The 21501-nt window shown below is 36.9% G+C and overlaps 2 protein-coding genes across 3 annotated transcripts; one reads left to right on the top strand and one right to left on the bottom strand.

Annotated features, from left to right (window-relative positions):
- The first annotated feature begins 372 nt into the window (after window positions 1-372).
- On the top strand, window positions 373-2661 carry LOC131303542 (uncharacterized). Its single transcript, XM_058330441.1, has 6 exons — window positions 373-472; window positions 565-652; window positions 963-1053; window positions 1633-1717; window positions 1981-2137; window positions 2340-2661. The coding sequence occupies exons 1-6, from the start codon at window positions 428-430 to the stop codon at window positions 2453-2455; spliced, it is 582 nt and encodes a 193-aa protein (XP_058186424.1). The 5' UTR covers window positions 373-427; the 3' UTR covers window positions 2456-2661.
- Window positions 2662-3215: 554 nt separating this feature from the next.
- LOC131304148 (uncharacterized) lies at window positions 3216-20598 on the bottom strand. 2 transcript variants are annotated; one of them, XM_058331277.1, is made up of 24 exons: window positions 20380-20596; window positions 15396-15526; window positions 14904-14988; window positions 14688-14741; window positions 14408-14499; window positions 14220-14323; window positions 13906-13969; window positions 12648-13050; window positions 12126-12449; window positions 11837-12034; window positions 10982-11077; window positions 10808-10871; window positions 9712-9839; window positions 8534-8780; window positions 8311-8381; window positions 8100-8224; window positions 7547-7670; window positions 7399-7457; window positions 6589-6682; window positions 6316-6499; window positions 5784-5897; window positions 4481-4629; window positions 3886-3945; window positions 3216-3574 (listed from the first exon to the last, which is right to left on the bottom strand). In XM_058331277.1, exons 1-24 carry the CDS (start codon window positions 20416-20418, stop codon window positions 3470-3472), a joined length of 3114 nt encoding a protein of 1037 aa, XP_058187260.1. In that variant the 5' UTR covers window positions 20419-20596; the 3' UTR covers window positions 3216-3469. The 2 variants fall into 2 exon arrangements, with proteins under 2 accessions (XP_058187260.1, XP_058187261.1); XM_058331278.1 differs by having other exon boundaries at window positions 3485-3574; window positions 3886-4010; window positions 20380-20598.
- Window positions 20599-21501: the final 903 nt, after the last annotated feature.

Raw genomic sequence — 21501 nt, 5'->3', positions numbered from 1 at the left:
AACGGTTCAAAGTCATGCTATTATTTTTCACATTTTCAGCAATTCAATGGTCCAAATCTTTTCTTCACCGTGTAGCATTCGAGCCATTTATTATCGAGATGAAATCTGGACCATGGGATTGTCAAACCGACGACCCTGATGCTGCTATGCAACATCCCCCACTTCTTTAACCAAACACCATGCAATTAATCCCAATGTTGATACAATCCCATCTATTATCCTGTCCGTCCCATATTAACACCGTTTGTGTCGAGATGGACGTCCGAATAGGCTGATTCGTTTCCCATTCTACATTAGTGAGAGTTTGCACTTTGTCTTGAACGGTACACTACGCACGTGGTTGGGCTTGGTGGAAACTTTTAAGTACTCCTAGCAATTTTTTACAGTTCAGGAGAGAGAGAGAGAGAGAGAGAGAGAGAGAGAGAGAATGGCAGCAGCTCCCGGAAAATGCTTCCTCGTTACGGGATCTCCGGTAATTTCCATTTCCTAATTATTACACTTCCACTCTCTCTCTCTCCCTCTCATCGAATTTTCATGTGCCATGTGTTTATATTCGATTCTCAGGGCGTTGGTAAAACTACTCTCATAATCAAAGTATTGGAATGCCTCAAAACTTCTCACCCCAACTTGAAGGTTCAGGGTTTCTACACTCGTATGCTCTCTCTCTCTCTGAACAGAAACCCTAGAAATAAGGTCTCGGAAATTGATATAAAAGTTGCTGAAATTGATGCTTATTAACTTAGTTTCTTGATTTTATTTGGTGAAAATGTATTTCATTATTTCATATACCGTGCTGATTGTTCAAAAAGTCGAATTCTAATTTTTTTTTTTATGCGGTATATTGTAGATGAAAGCTGAAATCGTGTGTTTATGTTCATACGATGTGGGAGTGTGCTTATGTGCATAATTGACATATGAGGTGTGTAATGGTATGTAGTTAGGTTTAACCGATGATTGAACAGGTGAGATTAGGGAAGGCAGTGAGAGGGTTGGATTTGAAGTGGTTACCTTAGATGGTCGAAGAGGGCCCCTTGCTTCCACCACCAATTCAAGGTAAATTCGGTTGTCTGTGCTCGGAATTTTCAGACTTGATTCAAATTCATGACCTACCGTTTTAAGTGTTTAACATTTTCCAGACTACATGTTTGGTTGCTCTTTTTCTATCACTTGAAGAAGACGTCCTTTTACTTGGAAAGTAGTAATAGATGAATACTGTCGTGGTTCCATTTCTTCTAACACAAAATCCAAACCTAAAGCTACTTCTTGGTTGTGTCAAGATGCTTGGAAATGTAGAGCAACAATCAAGACAGTGGAAGCCTGTGAGCTTTTTATAAAACACTCAGCAGTCAGGGTGCAATCAACTTTGCTGATATGCACTGGCTAACTTAATGTTCTCTTGTTGGCTGTTGCTCTTCATATGGCTAACCTAACAATTGTTAAACATGTTACCTTCTCAGTTTACACCATCATAAATGTCGTGAAAATACGTGCTCTGAATGGTTTTTGCTTCTGAATGTTCAAACGTCAAAACACTTCTAATTTTCCATCAATGAGGAATCTTCTCTTACGGTATTTGTATGAGCATTTTTTGGATTTCAGCTAAGCATATTCTTAGCATCTTCTCCCATGCAGCCCAGAGTCTTTTAGATGGCCAACAGTGGGGAATTACAAAGTGGATTTAGCTTCTTTTGAGTCATTGGCTTTGCCCGAGTTGCAGGTGGGACAGTTTGTCATTCTTTGTATGAGGTTTAGTGGTTGTAACTTGTGTTAAAAGAATGTTTTAAGTGATATGAAGTCTCTGTTGTCGTTACCACAGACTAGTCCGGACCATTCATATATAGTTACTTGAATTCATATCTTGTGTCAGGGCAGTTCATATTTTTTAGCGGTAGAAACGATAAAACTATAACAAGGGGTTTGCTTGTTTGATTTAACTTTACAACTGTAAACAGGTTTTATAAATTGATGTTTTGAAATTAGGTCAAGGAAGATACTGATCTCTTCGTCATTGATGAAGTTGGTAAGATGGAGCTTTACAGTTCTTCGTTCTTCCCTGCAGTTCTAAAGGTTCTGGAATCTAACATCCCAATCTTAGCTTCTATCCCCGTTCCAAAAGCCGGTCGGGATGTACCTGACGGTACATATTTGTCTCTCACATTTCTTTCTGCAACAATTATCAAAGATATTCTCCTTTGAATCTTATCAAGTTAATATGGGCTATTCAGTTACATGTTCTTCCTATGTTGATGCAAACAAGCCCTGAAATGGGAAAGATAATTCCACTGCAACATATTTTCACCTACCTTAATGATAAAAGATTGATGTTTGGTTTTCTACAGTTGCAAGGTTGAGAAATCATCCGGGGGCTACCGTTTTCACACTGAACACTGGCAACCGGGATGCGGTCAAAGAACGTGTTTATTCCTTACTAGTGGAACTGCTTCAAAAGCATTAGATGATGTGCATATATGATAACGTATGCTTTCACTTCTTGCAAAATGGCCCTCTTGCTATGCGCGCCGAGGAACCAACATTACGAATCTGAATTTTGCTGTCTGTCGACAATGTCCTTCATCACCAGGTCCACAAAGAGGTTATTGTAATTGAAAAGAAACTGCTACAATTTGCTGTTCTTAATAAAAGCACGGACGTGGTTAGGCACATTTTGTGTTCTTTGTTTTGTTACTAATAATTTCCACCTTTTCACGTGTGTACGTGAATGTTGCATAACTTGCATTGGAAAATGAGATGAATTTAATGTAATGGTTACAAATTGAGATAAATTTCATCAAAATGGCCTAAATTTGAGATTGGGACAAAATGATACCACATCGGTGCAACACCGGTTCTATTTTTTTGCTTTCAACACTGGAGCAAGCAAAAAATTATTTTTCAAACTTGCTCTTATCTGCTTTACTGCAAGCAGCCAACTTTAAAGCATGTTATTTAAAAAAACCCTTTAAGTTTGTGTTTCTAGAGGCATTAGTAGGATATGAAGTAGCAGGTCTCGGTTTAACTATCCTAGTATACAAAATTCAAATAATCAAAATATGTTAAGAACCGTACTTTGTTGATAAAAGATTTGATGTATGAGGAAAAGAAGAACCGAGGCCTTTACCCATTTGGCCATTTGAGGGATAGGGGAAGAAGTTAACTTCACATATTCCTTCCGTTTTCCTAGCCTAAAAGCAAGAGAGGCTTGTTCGGGCTATATATTCACACTGAAATAATTAGGATTTTGTATGGATTTCAAATGTACTAGTGTAAGAAGCTTGATTCACTAGTCAAATTTACATCCCTTCAACCACTTTCCTTAGGATAACTTGGAAACCACTTTACCACACCTTCACACCTGTTTTTGCTTTCTCATATCCTAATAACTTAATTTACATGAATAATAAATCAGAGAAAAAAATGATCATCAAATAGGGATGTTTACATTCCACTGGTCGTATACATTATGCAAGGATCACGAGCTTTTTTTGTCATTTTCGGTTAATCGCAGGACCTCTTTGGCCATAGAGGAAAATGATTGTGCCGAGTTATGCATCTCTGTAGTTCGGATGTTGATGCCCTGTCCAATCAAAGAAAATCTCATTAGAGAAGAATCAATAATAATAATAATAAAAAAGGGCTACCCAGTGCCCTACACTCCCACTATTGCAGGGTCTAGGGCCGCAATCTTATTCCTGCAAGCAGAGGCTATTTTCGCGACTCGAAATCAGCATTGCATACAACAATAAAATTGTAGGGCTGAATATGCCAGGGGAATTATGCCAGTTCATTGGAATTACACTGAAAATTATCCCATTTCCATAATCTGGAAAACAGCTCATGCACTTGAAGTTTGCAGAAGAATATGAAACTTGAAGTGTTAAATGATACCTGCAACTGCTTCACATTTTCGCTCAATTTATCTCGTGCCATCTTTGCAGCACTTGAATCCTGCACCCAAAGATGTAGATTCTGAACTTTTGAAAAATTGTCTTCAAGCGTATTTGTAATATAGCCTGCAAAAATTTTCGAAGCACGAATGCACAAGTACATATTTTGATACTTCAAGCTCATAGTAAGGTTCTCAATCTTTCTTTTGGCACTTTGAAGGCCTAGAACAACAATTTGATCGCATAGTTAGTAAAAATATCTAATGACGGAGCGTTGTCTGTTAACATAAAAGCTAAAAAGTAGTGGCTCTTATAGCCAATATAAATAATCCTGTCTTAGACTCTTATCATTCCTTTGAAGAATCATGGATCTCTTCTATATAGGTTTTCTGATACAAAAGGCAAGAGGTAGCATAATACTCAATATCAGCACGGCCTACTTTGCAAAAACCAACAAAAACTTAATAACTGCAGCCTCTCTCTTTTTTTCCAAGGTTAAAAAAAAGGTGCTGAAAGCGATGCCTGTGCCTAGTTCTGAAATTCAGATCTGAATTAATCTAGTGATGGAATTGAAATTCAAAGCTATGCATACTTACACCAGACAGACCAAATCCATATTTTTTCTTAATTTGATCAACTGCTCCAGCCTTCTCATCTTGTGGCTCTTCCTTTATTGGCACTTCCTTTGTTGGCACTTCCTTCGTTTGCACTTTTTCATTATTCCCTTTCATGTCCTTCAGTTTTCCTGTAGGGTGGAAAATTTATTCGACCCATATTTATCAATGCAAACTAAAGCCATGATCGTTGCACATCGGTGGAAACATATGGAACAAACAGCAAATGGAAAGCTTCTTTCTTGAAATAGCAAAACAATAGGAATTGGAGATTTAAAAATGAACAGTCATTTGCATAGTGTAATTACAGCATGCGCATGCATAAACAACCATGACAGGAAATTAAAGACAAATTGGCTGCCGGCACATCTTTTGTAATCTTCCTTTTCTGGAGACCGAAATGCTTTAACAAATGGAAATCTGCCTCCCTTTCTATGCTAAAAAACCCCATCTTCCAATGTCAGTGTCCTCGCAATACTGGAGGTTAGCCCATTACAATTTTTTTGATGAGGATATTACTTTAATATGCTAAGCCTTCATTCTTTAGTTTGTTTCACCCCTTTGTAATGTTGGTTCCTCTGCTGACTTGACTTATCGAATTTATCGTAGACTGGACCAACATCCAGTCAAGAGAAGGCTTTCGAAACAACCGTTTGGGAAAGCTAGAAATGCTTCACATTTTCCTATCCTCTTCATGTCATAGGAGTAGGCATATCACTAAAAGAGGGATGAGAGTTATTAACCCAGTGATAAACCACTAACAAGTTCCTCTTTCGGCTACTCCCACTGGAACAATTCTTGAGCAATGGCAAGCCAGCCACAAGTTGCGAATCTCCAAGAAGGTCTTGAGTTGGCTATCACATTTAGGCATGAATCTACCAATTTTCTCAAAGGTTACAAGGTCAAACTGGAAGTTGAAAGATAGCACATAAACTGACCAGAAATAACTTAATAAGGACCAACTGCAAATAGTAAGACTGCTGTGGAAAACAAGAAACTATGTCACTTAGACTCCAATACTCAATCTGGATTTAGAAAGTGGAAAAGCCCCCCAAAAGGCAAAAGAAGGTAAATATGCTCAAGAAACATGCCCAATATTGGGCTTCTCAAGAAAATTTCCCCCCTTTCAAGTTCTAGATAGTGTGCTATGGTAAACAAAGTCTATCTCCACAGTCAGTCACATATTTGTGCAACAATGAATGAAAACAAAGTCACAAAACAAGATAATAGGAAATAAAGAAATTCTGTGCAGGTACACACAATAACGATCTATTATTCAACTGACCTGAAATTTGCTTGTTAAGTGCCTGAAATTTGCTTGTTAATTTTTGTTTGTTTAGTGCTGCCATTATAGGATTTCCCTTTGGTTTTCCTTGTGGATCTCCGAGGTCGATATCATCTACAAAATAATAATTCGTAAGTAAACGTATCTGGAAATCTAAGGAATTAACTAAAGTGGGGTTAATAGAAGGAAAAGCAGCCATTCAAAAAGAGAAAAAAAAAGAAGAAGAAGAAGAAGGAAAAGAGGAATGAGGGGAGGAAACTACTCAAGGCACACCCTTTCAGATTTCTTCATCATCCATGACTCATTTTTTAGCAAAAACTTAAACAAAGTTGGCAAATAACATGATGGATGGAATTGTTTCTTTTTAGTATCATACAGTGGGATTTGGAAGAACTTGTCCCAAGGTCGAAACAAAAAGAAGCATTTCACAAGCTGCAGTAATGTGATGGCCGAAGATATGAGCTCAAGCTTCCTACTTCTGAAATTTGTTATTAAAAAGTCCAAGTTTTCTTGAGTAAAAATCTCGAAATACCTATATCCAATGCAACTTCATCTTCATCCATGGCCAGGTTAGCTCTGCTTTCAGCAAAAGATGGAAAGTTGTCGACTGAAAATATGGTTGAGAGGTCTTCAATACTTGCAGTTTCAGCTTCTTCTTCGGGCATCTGTTTTGCTTTACTTCCTGTCTTATCTTTCATTAAAGAGCCAAATATACCCTATAGCTCCAGACCAACCACTAGAATCCATTAGTGCTACATTCATCTGGTCAAGAACAGATTTCAGACAATAAAAGCACAAGAATTACCTTTTTCTTTTCTTGGGGGATGACAGGTGCAGAAATAACCCTTGGCACAGTTATAAGATCTTTCTTGTAAACTCGGGAAACGGAGTCCAAATGCCTAGAATCAAGGATAAGGTAGGTATGCAACACAACGATAAATGTTTATGTAAGGAACCTACTCAATTTTGCACTTTTCAGATTCGAAAAAGTAGAAGCAGTTCCTAGATTGCTTAGTATTATGAAGAGTAAAAATCATAAAAATCTCAAATTCAGATATTCTGAACCATCAAAATAATACCTACCCAACACATTATAATTTTGTGCAAGTAGTCACACAACATAGGCAAACAGAGGAATGCAATGTCGAGTGAGAGAGAGACCAGTTTTATAATTTTACACCATGCAAAATGTAGGTTTTTAATGCACTTTGATCATCTGAGAAAAAACAAGAAATACCGCTAGTAACAGCTATGTGGTATATTACGATATTTCTATTTGAGATGTATAACCAACTGCTCTAATGCACTGAATACCATTACGATAATTCTGTTGTCCCAAACAGGCTTTTCATTTGTTTTCGAAACTAGGATGTCTGTTGGGGGTAGATGGGAGATTCATTGAAAGAACAAGAAACTAGGCTAAGTATGATTTTCATGAAGGTCCTTGATAACATGTAAAAGAAATTTATTACTTCTTTAATTAACCATATCAAAGAGGGTAGAGAGTAATGGGGCTACTTTATGAAAGGTCAAAAGACCAAAAATGACAGAAGAAATAGATTAAAAGCAGAATATGGAGAAGCACATAATCTGGTTGAGAGTCAGATGTGCATACCGGTATGTATTCTTTTGGAGCAAAATCGAGACAAAAAACATTTCCTGGTCACCATTCACCTGTACAAAGAATGCAATTAGTAGTTTGTCTAAATAATCCAAACAGATAACCAAACCAGAAAAGTAGTTTTGGAGTTACAGTCTCATACCACGACAAGTTCTCCGTCCAATGAAGAGCACATTGCATATGCTGCAACCGAATTTAGCTTTGGAGTTGACAATGTAAGACCTCTAATTGATGTTTCTTTCAAAAGGGACAAATCCGGTAGGGACCTATTATTTCAAGAAGCAGCTTTAAGGTGCATACATTAAATCAGTTATACGGTTCACTACCAAAAAGAAACTTCCACCTGGCGAATTACATTTTCAGTTTTATTGCCTTCTTTTTATCATTGAAATTGAATATCAGCAACCATATTGCATATGACGGAATGACTCAAAATTATCAATGGTCCAACTTGAGAGTTAACCAAAGAAATTTTAAATAACCGGATTCCTTTAGCCAAAGGGAGTCCTGCAAAATTACTCCATTTTCTAAGACAGGGTAAATTGGAACGAGTCCATTCTGTGCTGGACAACTAATTCCAGCAGCAGAAGAGTACCTCTTGGTCTGCAGAATGAACCGATTGGTGAAAACTTCCGTTTTCCTCACTTTTTAATTTCATCAAATCAAATACAGAACATACATAAAAAGGTTATCACCTTATTTGAACAGTTCCATTCAAGAAGACAAGTATAAGGCCAGCAGCATCAGGAGTATGAAATGTTGATGCCCAGCAACAAGATGAAGAATGGAACTTTTTTTTGTAAAGCACCTGCTTGATACCCTGAGAGAGAAGAAATGACAAAGAAGAAGTAAATTCTACAGCAGCTCTCGTTACCCGGGGTACCTGAATAACTGAAGCACATTTACCTGGACTACATGCTGTAACGAATAAACATAAGTAGCTTTCTCAGAACAAATCAAAACTGATTCCTTCCCATCTGCAGCACACATTAATGTGTAATTTTAACAGCTACTTAAGATATGAACATAAGTATCATGATCCAAGACCGAGAGAGTATAGTTCCATGTTATCCATGCGTAGGACGAGATAGGTATGAAGAGATAACTAAGTGAATGAGCAGTGAATTACCTAAAACCTGCATGAATAAAGCTTTGGAGGGTTTAGTAGGACCGACCAAGCCAGAACCAAGAGTATTTCCTGTATCGCTCTCAATCGCCAAAACTGAAGAATCCTTTGTTGCCACAACTATAACATTCTTCTCAAAACCATGGAAGCTGCAAGTTTCAAACTGCATAGAGATGACTCCTGTGCACAGTTCACTTGCAAAATGCTTTTGATACAGTACAGTTGGCCCCTCCATATCGATCAATGAGACCTGTACGCAAAAAGAGTTTAAGAAAGTAGTTTTTATATGAATGACCGAGAATGTTAATTTCTACTTAAGAAAAGACAAGTTAGTATGATAAGCAGTCAAGCAGATATGTGACTAGGTGATATATGGTGTTCCACTCTCTTCCTCTAGGACAAAAACCAAACCAAACCAAATCGAGCATTAAGTTTCAATCAATTGTGGTTGGCTACATAAATTTGTTTTCTCCATTGAGCTCTATAGACGGCATCGTGAAATCAAGAAACCTGGGTCTTTTCGAAATACCCAGTAAAGTCAATCTCGGTCCACCCCTCGCCTTAGTGCTACCATCTACTGTAACCGCATCACTCCTCTTAACCACCACATCATCTACGATAAATATGTCCAAGCCACCTTAATATATTCCCTCTCATCTTATCTTTTAATATTATTACCCCTACCATCCCACGAAAAGAAAGAAAGACATAATAGAAAAAAGTTTAGAAGCCTGATTATTACCATGTTGTCTAAAGAAAAACAAATTACTGGGTCGGAAGGATCTTCGGTGCTTCTCTGGTCCTACATATTATCTAGGTGAAGGCAGGTTTCAAGCACAGGGCCTACATTTTATCTATATAAATCCTTATAAGGTCCAGGAATAGGAGACATACATACCTAATAGGCCATATATCATTATTCTCAAACTAACCCTAGTGCCGTCTATCATAATGGTTCATTAGGAACTGTCCCACTTCTAGTCATTTAAGCTCAATCATATGAAGGGACCTCTAACATTTGACAAAGTTAGTAATTGATGACAATATGGTACAGAAACTGCTACCATTAGATGGCTACTATATCAAATTCTACTTTTGCCCAGACAAAAAATTGGAAGTATACTTGGGATAAAAGAAAAAATGAAGCAGTTAGTTGGGGAAAAGAAGAAGGAGAAGCGTACATATCCTAGATCAGACCCAACAGCAAGACATCTTGAGCTGAAGTTTACGGCAATGGAAAGTACAGCTCCATTAACCTTCACAAGTTTAAGACTCTGGACAATTTGATTGCTTCCTTTCTTCGAAATTCCTGTCAATACCAATTTACTTTTTCAGAAGTGCCTATAGCAGCAGTTGTATCATAATCTGAATTTAGTTATATATCCCGGCTGTATATGTAGCCCTGATTGGCTTTCACAGTTATGATAGGTACAAGAGCTGCAGAAATGTAGTATCTTGGAATCCTAAAAGAGAACCAGCAGATATAAATATGAAGCAATGATAATTATTCATTGTATAAACACAAAAGCAGGAAGATAATAGCAACTTCAATTTTGCCTGCTAATTATCTAAAAGCCACCAGTCTATACTTCAAAACAAAATCAATTAACCATATAAGACTTCCTTTTATAGCCTTCGACTTTGTTTTTGCAATCAAGTCAAAAACCATACCAAACCTAATAGAGCCATATGTCATGTACAATTGGGGTCCTTACATAAATTCGTTCATAATCATAATCTGATTCACATCATAAAGGATCTAAAGGGGTTATTTGCTGGCTGTCAACTACCTAATGCACAAGCCTCCTCTTTTATTCAGGCTTGCGACAAGATTTATTGAATATAAGACTTTGGTACTCTACGCTGACACAGGTGAAGTTCAACATGTCACAAACAACTTATTTAACACCCGCCAGTCCATACTTTGAATTTCAAGAATGAGCAAGTCTATATTAGACTTCTAGGTAAACCCTTTGACTTTATCTTATAAACATGTCACTAGCAAATACAACTATACAGTGCTATTGAGGACTATACAGTGCTATTTAGGACTACAGTCCGTTGAGATTCCTGAGAACTCATGTTGGCAGCGGAATGAGTTCTAATCATTCTGTGAAAATAGATTCTTTAGCTATGCCTTCATAAGTGTCTTACATTTTGGGTCACTCCATGAAACCCTCCAACTTCGACCAGTAATTACAAGAACAAAAAAGTTATGCTATGTAGAGTAAGGCAACATTCAGCAGAAAAAGATGACACTAGAATTTGTAACTATACCTTGTAAGGATATAAAACTGTTTACAGGGGAGAATGACTCAGGTTTAAGCCCAAAAATGCGAATCTGCATCCAATTGAAATAAATCTATAATTCACTGTTAATGTCCAGAACTGCATAAATAACATTGTATCGTTGTTTTTACTAGCCAAAATCTATCGGGATGGAAACTTCACCATTCCACTTTGGTCTCCAGAAATAAGAAGCCGCCAGTTGCAATCAAAATACAATGCTGTCAGTGCTACTCCACTTGAAGAAAAATCAACCTCACTCTGCAAACAAAGTAGAATATAGAATAAGCACAAGCTCAAGAGGATATGTTCTAACATAAAAAGCTTCTCAACTTGCAAAATTAAAACTATCAACTTAACAGGAAAACAACACTACAGGAGAAGAAAACATTCAATGCAAGGGTTCCTAACTATTTCACTTTTCCCATTTGGATATTGCTGCTATCTCTTTTGGTTGTCTTTGCTAATCAGAATTACCATTAGAACCCCTATGTATTGCCTAGTCAGCAAATGAATGAAGACAAAGCATAGCAAAGCAGAGAAAATAGTCCTCCCACTAAAAGTAGCGTAATTTATTTTTAAGAATAAAAGTATATGCTCTATCACTGTGAAAAGATTTCAATCTGGCAAGCAAATTACTTAATTTCTTGTCATTCGGGATCCATTCTACTCTTTACTTTCAAATTTCTTTGTGATTTATGTCATACAGTAAGGTTAAAAAGGTTGATCCGAATGCAACTCTAACTTAAGTAGGTTGCCTGAGTAGACATTCTCCAGAAAGTCATACAAACATCTGGGATAATGTTTCATGATAGGAGGGAGGAAATGGAGATTAGGTAGAGTGTTTGTATGCCTCCTAGCCTTCCTTACGTGTTTAACGGCTAGGACAGGTTTAGTTAGCTGAGAGGACTTGGTTTTAAACATTGCTTGGTTTCGAGAAATATGTGTCATTGGTCATTTATATGCAAATGCTATCTCGCTTCTTAACAAAAACTAAAAGATGCAATTCAAGAAGAATACCTGTTGAACAACTGATGCAATAGGGAGCATAACTGGGCATGACGCATCCCAAAAGTTTATGGCTCCGTTTTTGTGTCCTGTTATGTACAAGTTCTTACTCTTTGAAAACCCACTAAATTGTGTGGACTGAGTTACATCTTTCAGCTTCATGTCAAATGAAAATAGTGATGGAGCAAGCTTTTCCAGCAAACTACTGCCCTACATTATCACAAGTATGATACATATCACAACTCTGAAGATTAATAGCGAAATAAGACACGAACTTTACAATGGTATAACTCTCTATTACCTCATCACCGGAACCGAATGAATACTGATTTTCTGTGATGAATTTTGCTATACATATGCTGGAGTCAGCATATGGAAGCTTTACCAATATCTCTTTTGGGAGTGATGGTGGGGACTTCGATAGGCTCTGCAATAAATATTTTTCTAATGCACAGTCATCATAGGCATAAACATGACCAGATTTCCCAAGCAGAAGGAGAGCATCTTGTCTACGCTTGTTCTGCTCATTGGAGTTTGAAATGATCTCCATATCAACACAAGGCTCCGATGAATGAAGCCCTAACTTAATCGTCCTAGTTTCAGTTTGCTCATTCAATAAAACTACCTGTCACATAAATTCCAGTGTTTTGATAAACCCAACGACCTAATTATTAAGGAAGTTTGTCAAGCAGAAACATTCGTTACAGTAACAATAATAGAAACTTTAATTTTTTTCTGGCATAATAAAATAAGAGAAAAGAATTATAGCAATGAAACTGTACGTTAGGCTCTATAATCCCATGTTTACAGAAAATCGCACTACCTGCAACAAGTTGGCAGACATAGCATCCGACAAGCCTTTTATGTATAATCGGCTTGCTTTTCCATCTGCATAAGCCCACTTTAGAGATCCTATAGGGATTTTATCCAGCTTATATCCCAGATTCAGTTTACAAATAGGAGCACTTTGAGTGGCATATAAGTGCTTGTCAAGCGTCAGTTCAGTTTTTGAAGCTGAGGCAGTAGGAACACTCCAAATTAAAATCTCCCCATTGCTATATCCAACAACCACTTTGCTTCCAAAGGGGCAAGCCCAACACGCAGCTGTCACTTTCTTGGACTCATGGCTCACCGCGGGTAATATGTTTCCTCCACTCGAAAAAATGGCTTTGCTTTCTTGAATTGCCCATAGTGTTATGAAACCATCTCTATAGATTATAAGGACCCTGCATCCAAACAAGAACCACGAGAGCATATGAATTCGTCAATGGTATTTAAAGCACCAGGGCCTTGTTTGGTTTGGGATTTGGATTTTGGACTCTCTCTCTGCGCGCGGTCCCCAATAATTTTTTTCTCAATCATTACGCTCATTTCTCTCTCTATCTCTCTCCACTCAAAATCCAAAATCCAAATCCCAATCCAAACAAGCTCCAGATGTTCTTGAATCGTTCAAGATAGTACACACAATGCGAATTCCAATTGTTCTATTCCAAACCAGTTGATTAGGCAAAACTAAGTAACCAGACAGTAGGGAAGAGAAACATCCCGATGCCTAGAAGAAAAAGATGAGGTAAACTAACTTGGGAACAAAATATGAAAGCTTGTGGATTATCTGAAGTTACGGCCCATAAAATGGATGTTTGGAACTTGGAAAAATATTCACATGGTTAGTACATTGCAGGAGAAGGATTCTTAGGATTAAACACCTGCAACGATCTCCACTTATTTCCCAAAAATTAAAATAAGAGAGACAACAATGTTAGTACAAAGTTAGTATTTGACTAAATGACAATATGAACCCATTAGCTCATTGATACCAATTTTAGTACAAAGTTGTTGCAAAACTCGAATAATATTAAAGTTGTGACTATTAAATTTACTAAACAAAAGAAATGGAGAAAGGGCGGGTTATATCTCTGGAGGGCAGGTGAGGCTATATGGTTTAATGATTTTTTTTTCCAATGTAATAGTAGGGTATTTTAAAATTGTATGGGGGCGACGGCCCCTACTAGCCCCCCTCCGGCTCCATCTTTAAGTCAATGCAACAAAGGAAAGTTAAACATGAAATGAAGACAGGGTACCTTTTGCTTTCAGCTGTTGGTTGAGGCATTATATGCATCACAGAAGTATCTCCTACAACTCCATCTGTATTGCAGAAATGTTGACTATACGTCAAGTTGCATTGACATGTAAAAGTGAGATGCATATGGAAGATACTTGGGCTAAGGCCAATTCAGATTCAGTCGTTGTAGTGTGTATACATAGGTGTTACTGCAGAAATACATACTACCAAATACTGCAGGAGCATTCACAACTCAGTCCAGCATCACAATCACACACATCCAAAAATTGAGAACTAGGGTACATCAAAAAGAATTTTAAAAAGTTTTCTCACCATGAGATGCTGAAAGAGGTATACAGTATTTCATTTGCACAACATTCCATGGCTCCTTATCAAGCTTCAAAACGGAAATAGTACCAGTAGAATCTCCAACATACCTATATAATAAAGATACAGAACCAGTAATTAAAGTAGTGCACAAACATCTTTTACAAGACTGCATTGAAAGTTAGGAAACTTACATGAAGAGACTATGCTGGATGACTGTAAAAGAGGTGATTTCTTCTTTAAAGACGTGTACATGAGATAAAACCTTCATGTTGATGTCCCAGACCTAGAATATGATTTCCTTTAGGACATCAATACCAAGGATGGTGGCAATATATGCATAAAAAATGCATTGTGGCAAAGAAACATAAGCAATGTAACATACACACTACTAGTGGGACATGGAACACTGGAAGAAATATGTGGACTTATAAAAGGGAAAATCTTCACTAACTAGCCACTGGAATAACTTGCCTCAATTTGGTTATTGGCATTTACATTTAGAAGGATGCCTTCGTTCTCAAGAAACTGTAGAGTGAAATCATGAATTGGGTCAGTTCGTCAATTAATTGTATCCACGAAGAAATGTCTTATAGAGATCCATGCGCATAAAAGGTCATTGAATGATTTAACAAAGCTGCAAAAGGCTCTTGAAAAAAAATTGAACGGGAAACTCCATCAAACACAAACCTTCAAAAACTTGCTTGGTACTGCCACAGTGGATTCCAATATGGCTTGAGAGTAATCACTTCCGTGTAATTTAATTCGGCCATCTCTGTGAACATAAAGATGTGTGAAGATTCAGGAACAACTTTCCATACCTCTAGCCCACATAAGTTACCAAATAAACTACGAGGTTTAAATTTGAGTGAAGTGTGATTTATATGGAGCTAGATAACCATATGATATGTCAGAAGACAAAGTTAGGTTCCACAATGTTGCATATAGGGATCAGCTAAATGGATGTCACAACCAAATGCTACAACACTCGAATATAACAACGAACAATAAAGGTGTTCAAACTCATACAGAGCAGTATCGCCAGCCATTATAATGTACTACAAAAGTTGGTTGAGTAACAATTAATTTGAGATCATGAGTGAAATCTACATATTACGTACGGTAAAGCTTTCCATATAAAAGAGCTACATTACAGTGAATCAAATGGAGATAGAAACTTACTTTGTGGAGATGGCCAGAATCTGCTGAATTGAGTCATAAGCCAGCAAGATAGCTCCTGATGGAATGCCATAATGGAAAACCAGACGTGGGTCTACTTCTTCGGATTTTACACCGTCTAAGTTCGCTACAGGCTGCAACAAAAGGTACTCTACAGTTATTACTAAACCAAGACGAAGATCGTAGGCCATTTCTGGTTACATGACAAGATTAACTACTTGATCACCAATAAAATACGGGTATTACACTTACCAAAAGATCCGGGTACTAACAATGAGCCCGTCTCTTTGATCAAATATTAACATCGGATTGGACTATCCATCCAAGAGAACCAAATATCCGGTTTTTGGTTAAAGTAATTACTAACCGATTTAAACATGCATCAAAATGTAATTTGACAAAGTATGGAATGTGCAGTATCATGAGAGATGTGATATTATTTATACTCCTGTAACCATGGTAACATTTTCTGTCAAATCCTGCGCGCCCCCCTCTCCCCCCCCCCCAACAAAAAAAAAAAACCAAAGTCGTGGCTCCGTCCCTCACTTCAACCCGTAATTTAACTCATGTTCCAGCAATAAAATACGCCGTGGCAAGAGTAAATAACGGAAATTATTGTTCCAATACTGCGCAAGACCAAGTGCATGTGTACCTCCTTCTTCTTCTTCCTTTTGTCAAACTTTAGAGGTACTTTTATTGATATGAAAATCAATAAAAATCCTACATCGGGAACGGATAGCCACCTCCAAAGAAGGAGGAAAGCAACCACAAAGGAGACTCAAACTCACAAATGAACATTCAGGACCTCACACCGATAAGATTCGTCTCCCTTTGAAAGACCAAGTGCATGTGTATCTTGGCTAACAAAAGAAACTGTATTCCCTTTGAAAACGGTGGTGATTCGCTAATATCAAATTAGTTGGGCAAATTTACAAACAATTGACCTTCAGTGCGCAAATTCATGCAAATACCCAATTAACAAAGAGTCTAGGGACCTGAAAAGAATCACGTGCAGGAATAAAATAAAACATAGAAAATCTTTTTGTTTTGAAGGGAGAGAATCTTTTCGAGTTTCGGGGATTTAAATTCAAAGTTGTGAGAACTGTTTTTGTCGGAGCAATCAAGATTTCTTCACGAATTCTTATGATTCTTGGCGCGCAGAAACTTCAATGGGAAATTTTCAACGTCTGTCAGTCTCCGGTGGGGTCTCCGGTTTCACGACAGTCAACGACTTCTCTCGTCAACTCCACTAGCTAGGTAGATATCACTGCCACCGACTATCACATGGATATGTTTCTTGTTTCCTTAAGGGTCGGGTTGTCCGGATCAGCTCAAACGCACTTCAATTAATTTTTTTTTATATACAGTCAAAGGCAGACCCTGTCCACACCACAACTAACTAGATCTCAAGAATCGAATTTTAATCAATTGATGAGGTTCAAACCCACCAATTAACCGGACTAACGCTTTCTTTGTTTATTTATGTTTGGATCCTAATTCATGTGAGGAGGGCCTAGCACTTAAATTTCAAATTATTACTACTACTTAATAGATTTCGTGTTTTGAATGATAATTTGTGTCTTCAAGGCAAGAAAAAACAGTCTCAATTAGGAATTTCCAAAATTGATGTTCATTTTTTTTTTCATCTTCCGACACTTGTCAATCAATTTACATTTTTTTAATGAATGTCATGGACATGAAAAATGAATTTCAAGAATTATTCCCCGCGCATTTAGAAGGAAATTAATTTTCACAAATTTTTCTACAACTCGCAACCTTTTTGTTCTGTTTTTATTCATTTAAATTTCACAACATCACCCGTCAATACGTAAAAAAAGTGGATAAAGAAAATAAAATATAATAGTATAATAAATCGAAGTCAATAAAGACAAAAAAAAAATGCTAACATCAAAAAAAGTGTAGAAATCCTTATCCAAAAGGCATCATCATAATTTGCTAAAGAATGCTACTCTATCCCTCAAAAATATTTGCTCGGTCACAAAATGAGAACTTAAAATTAATACAATTATCTTACAAAAAATTCAAAAAATAAATTACATAAATCAGTAGAACTCATTGATACCTATTAAATATTTTTAAGTTCTTTTTTTCGGACCGCATAAAACAATTTGGGCTATAATTGTCAGTGTGAGAAGAGTCTAGCCTTTCTAGTTTTTTTTTTTTTTTTTTGAAGTATAGAAGATTTGTTAAAGATATAATGGGCTCTGTGAAACAAACAGTAGAGTAGTGGAGTATACAAAACACCATAAAGTCTATCCCACTGCTCTATTTCATCGCTCTTTTTATTGCTCTCAATCTCATTGTTAAAAAGTGTTTTGAATGGTTCAGATTTCAAAAAACTCTCGCAGCACTGAAAGAGTCTTTTAAAATCCGAATAATTGAATGTCGAGACAGACAGTAAAATTGAGCACTGCAATAAGGAGAGCTGTGTAGTAGCAGCTCCCATAAAACACTGCCATATCTTCGTTTGAAGGTTTTAAATATTTCTAGTGGGGCCTTTTAAGTTGGGCCCCTAGTAAAAGACCATAACTATCGCACCGTCCAAGAAGTACTCCAGTATGCTATTGGTAGATTAGACAACTCTTTGGGTCCATTAAAAGTAACAATAATTATCTTAATTTTCTTGCTTTTGGAACACTAGAGAATACGTTAAATGATGGCCTCAAAAGTAATCAAGATAGTGCTTTAAGCATTCAGGACCACGTAGCAGGTAATTACACAGAGAAGGTGATGTCTAATTAACACTTCTATTATTAAAGAGTATTATTATAAAGTTAAAGGATAAGATACTTGGTTTCAAAGCTTCAGCTAATATACTAATAGTTGTTTTTTTTTTTTCGCAAATCGGTAACCATACTATTATTAATCAACTCGAATCGGAAACATATAAAGAAGCTTCATTACAAACTCAGAACGAAAAATTTTCGTTCCAAGTTGCTCGCTGGATAGAGCATACTTGGCTATAGCGAATAGGAGTATTAGTTGAGAGAGTCGAAAATAGGGAATAAAGCCAAAATGGGGAATAATAGAGACTTCCCATTATTTTAAAAAAAATAATAATAAAAATAAAAAGACTTCTCTTTTCTAATTATTATTTAAAATACAGAATATGACAAAGGAAGCATAACTATACTTTATGATACGATCCTACTCTAAATAAAGTGACGAACAATAAATTGCTTGATTTCCATCCTTTTTAATTCAGACAGCATGCAACCATTTTTTTTGGAAGTGTTCAATTAAACAACATATATTTTTCCGAATTTACTCACCATATCCACAACATACTTTAAATGTTCCAAATTAAAACAGTCCATTTCTGGGTGGCTTTAACTTTTTTTCCCTCCCTTTCTTAAGACAATTCTTTACTTCCTTGAGTTGACTTGACACGGGCAACCATTTTTTAGACCAGAGGATCCAAGATTTTTGTCTGGAGTAGACAACTAGTGCGATATCATCGTCTTATATCCTTAACAAGTTGTAAATTCGGGGTGCCTGTAGGCTGTTGTGCCCACTGAAAGAGCATCGTCCCGAATCCCAAAAAGATGACATAAACCGTTCACTTCGTTGAACTCAACACATAGAACAACCTTGAGGGAAGAAAAAAGAAAAATACCGACTGGATGTTGGTAAGCTAGTGAATGAATTGCATATTTAAAAAAACAATTATCGATGTTTGAAAAATCAAGTCAAAAAATGTTTATTTTAAGTGTCGAGCTCTATGAAGTGAATGGGCAGGCAACCGCTTATTTCTTGAGATTTCAAATCAGATTTTCTATCCTAGAGTACAACCGACCCGGTTATGGGCAGGCAGCCCAGGCAAGATCAAGGTGATTTCTCGTGTTTTGAGAGTCAACCCTAGTATCCATTTATCTCTTCTTCTTTCTTTGGTAGAACTTCAGAATTTCATTCAACTAAAACAGAAAGATACTCCGCATCAAGGGTGCAAGTAAGTCAGTAATAAGACTACATATCACAGACCAACCGAAATCCTAATCCAGGATCTGCCTAATGTTTAGGCTATCTCTAAGCATGAGCTCCCTGATGGAGATGGAGAGGATCACTAGTAACCACTAGATGATCAGCGCACTGATTGGCGTCGCGATAAATGTGGAATTTATCTTTTTTATTGGTAAGTGATCCTAAAATACTTTCCTTCTTCTACAATCCTACCAAGTCATTAACTTCAAATGCAGTGAAACCGTCTCCCAGCACTAAATAGGCACATTAATCTTACTAATCCAGATTAAACAAACTGAGTACAATTTTGTTCACCCACTTTAAATGCAGATTCTGCTTCAAGTCCTTAACTACTTTCTTTCTACGCAAATTCTCTGCCACTATCGTCGATTACTGCTTCCACAAAATCGTTGCCTTCGAAGGTAAGATTTCCGCGTAATCGATAGGTATATACTTTATCAAGTCCATGATATTCAGGTGTAAAGATTCTAATGCGACCGATTGAAACAAAATACATATCGAAAACTCCAGCAAAAAATTACAGATATTCAAATAGGCGTAAACTTTCGAATCAAGATCTACGTACGGCGAAGTATAGATAACACAGTTTTTTTTTTTTAATAGCTAGTTGTCTGAACTAGCTTATGCGGGTCCTCAACTAATTCTAGAGAACTATAAGGACTAGCTTATGCGCACTTTGGGTCCTCGACTAATTCTAGAGAATCATAAACCCATCATCACTAACCGACCTCACTTAAAACCGGTGCAAATGCTCCGTATGAACAGAGAACACAATTATAAAATCAAATTCAAAAGAAATATAGAATCAGAACAAGTAGCACGGAAAATCAATTCGACAGTGCGTTCGCTGATGATGATTCTGAAAATTTGTGAGTTTTACGCAACTCGACATTTGATCGAAATGTCGAGTCAATCGATTTGAAAAAATGCTAACACAACAACGACACAGTTTGAAGAAGATGGCGAGATCAGTTTTATGGATTACCTTCTTCGAAGCCTTCTCGACGAGCTTTTTGACGAACATGGAGGGGATCGGCCTTCGAATCTGTACGGAGCGAAGTTCCAGATCGATCGAAGATCAGAAATGGCGATCAGCGGACCTCTGGTCAGTGAAAACCGCCGGCAAGAGAGAGAGAGAGAGAGAGAGAGAGATTTAGCGAGAGACTGACAGAGTGGAACGGTTCATTACAGGTTTTTTTTAGTTTTGGATTTTTGATAGAGACGGACAAGTGAGCGGTTTTATTTCGTTTTTGTTTTGTTAAAGAGAGGTTGGACGGTTGGGATTGGAGGAGAGGGTTACACGTGGCGGGCAATGAGGTTGATCCGAGGATTACGAGAGGAGAAAATGGTTGGACGGTCGGATTTGGTACCAACTGCACACAAAAGGACAAAAGACAAATCAATCAATTTGCTACTAAATAAAAGCAGATAAATAAACAGACGGTAATTTTTTTTTTTTCCAGACAATATGATAACGGAATTAGGGGTTAGTTGTGTTCACAAATGATACATTTTAAATGGTAAAAAACGATACTCCCTCCATCTCAAAATGTTTGTTCGGTCCGCAAAACGAAGACTAAAAAATAATACATTTATTTCAAAAAAAATTCAAACTTTTTTCATAAATTAAAAAAACTCTTTGATATCTAGTAAATTATTATTTCAAAAATTGTATTATTTTTAAGTTTTCGTTTTGCAGACCAAACAAACATTATGGAACGAAAGGAATACTTATTTTATGAAAAGAAAAGAATGATATCGTAGATCAGTTATCCACACCATGTATAGTATTGCATGACGACTTTTTATTCCAGACAATAGTGAGACCGAGTGGTGTGTCAAAGTGAAAAACATAAAGAAAATCTTCAGGATCTAAAGATTATTATTATTTTTTTGTCAATCGTGAATCAAAAGATTTGCAAAGAGTAAAATATGGAATGCCTTCTTTAGCATTACGTAAGCTTAGATAGGGGTAGATTTTTGCTTAGTAAAATATGGAATGCCTTCTTTAGCATTACGTAAGCTTAGATAGGGGTAGATTTTTGCTTGGAAGAGATGTGGGAGAAGTGCGTGAAAAGGCAAAAATACAAAATAAAATCTCTAGAAT

Source organism: Rhododendron vialii, chromosome 10a (genome assembly GCF_030253575.1).
Source record: "Rhododendron vialii isolate Sample 1 chromosome 10a, ASM3025357v1".
Classification (NCBI taxonomy): Eukaryota; Viridiplantae; Streptophyta; class Magnoliopsida; order Ericales; family Ericaceae; genus Rhododendron; species Rhododendron vialii.
This window is presented reverse-complemented; position numbering and strand designations above follow the sequence as displayed.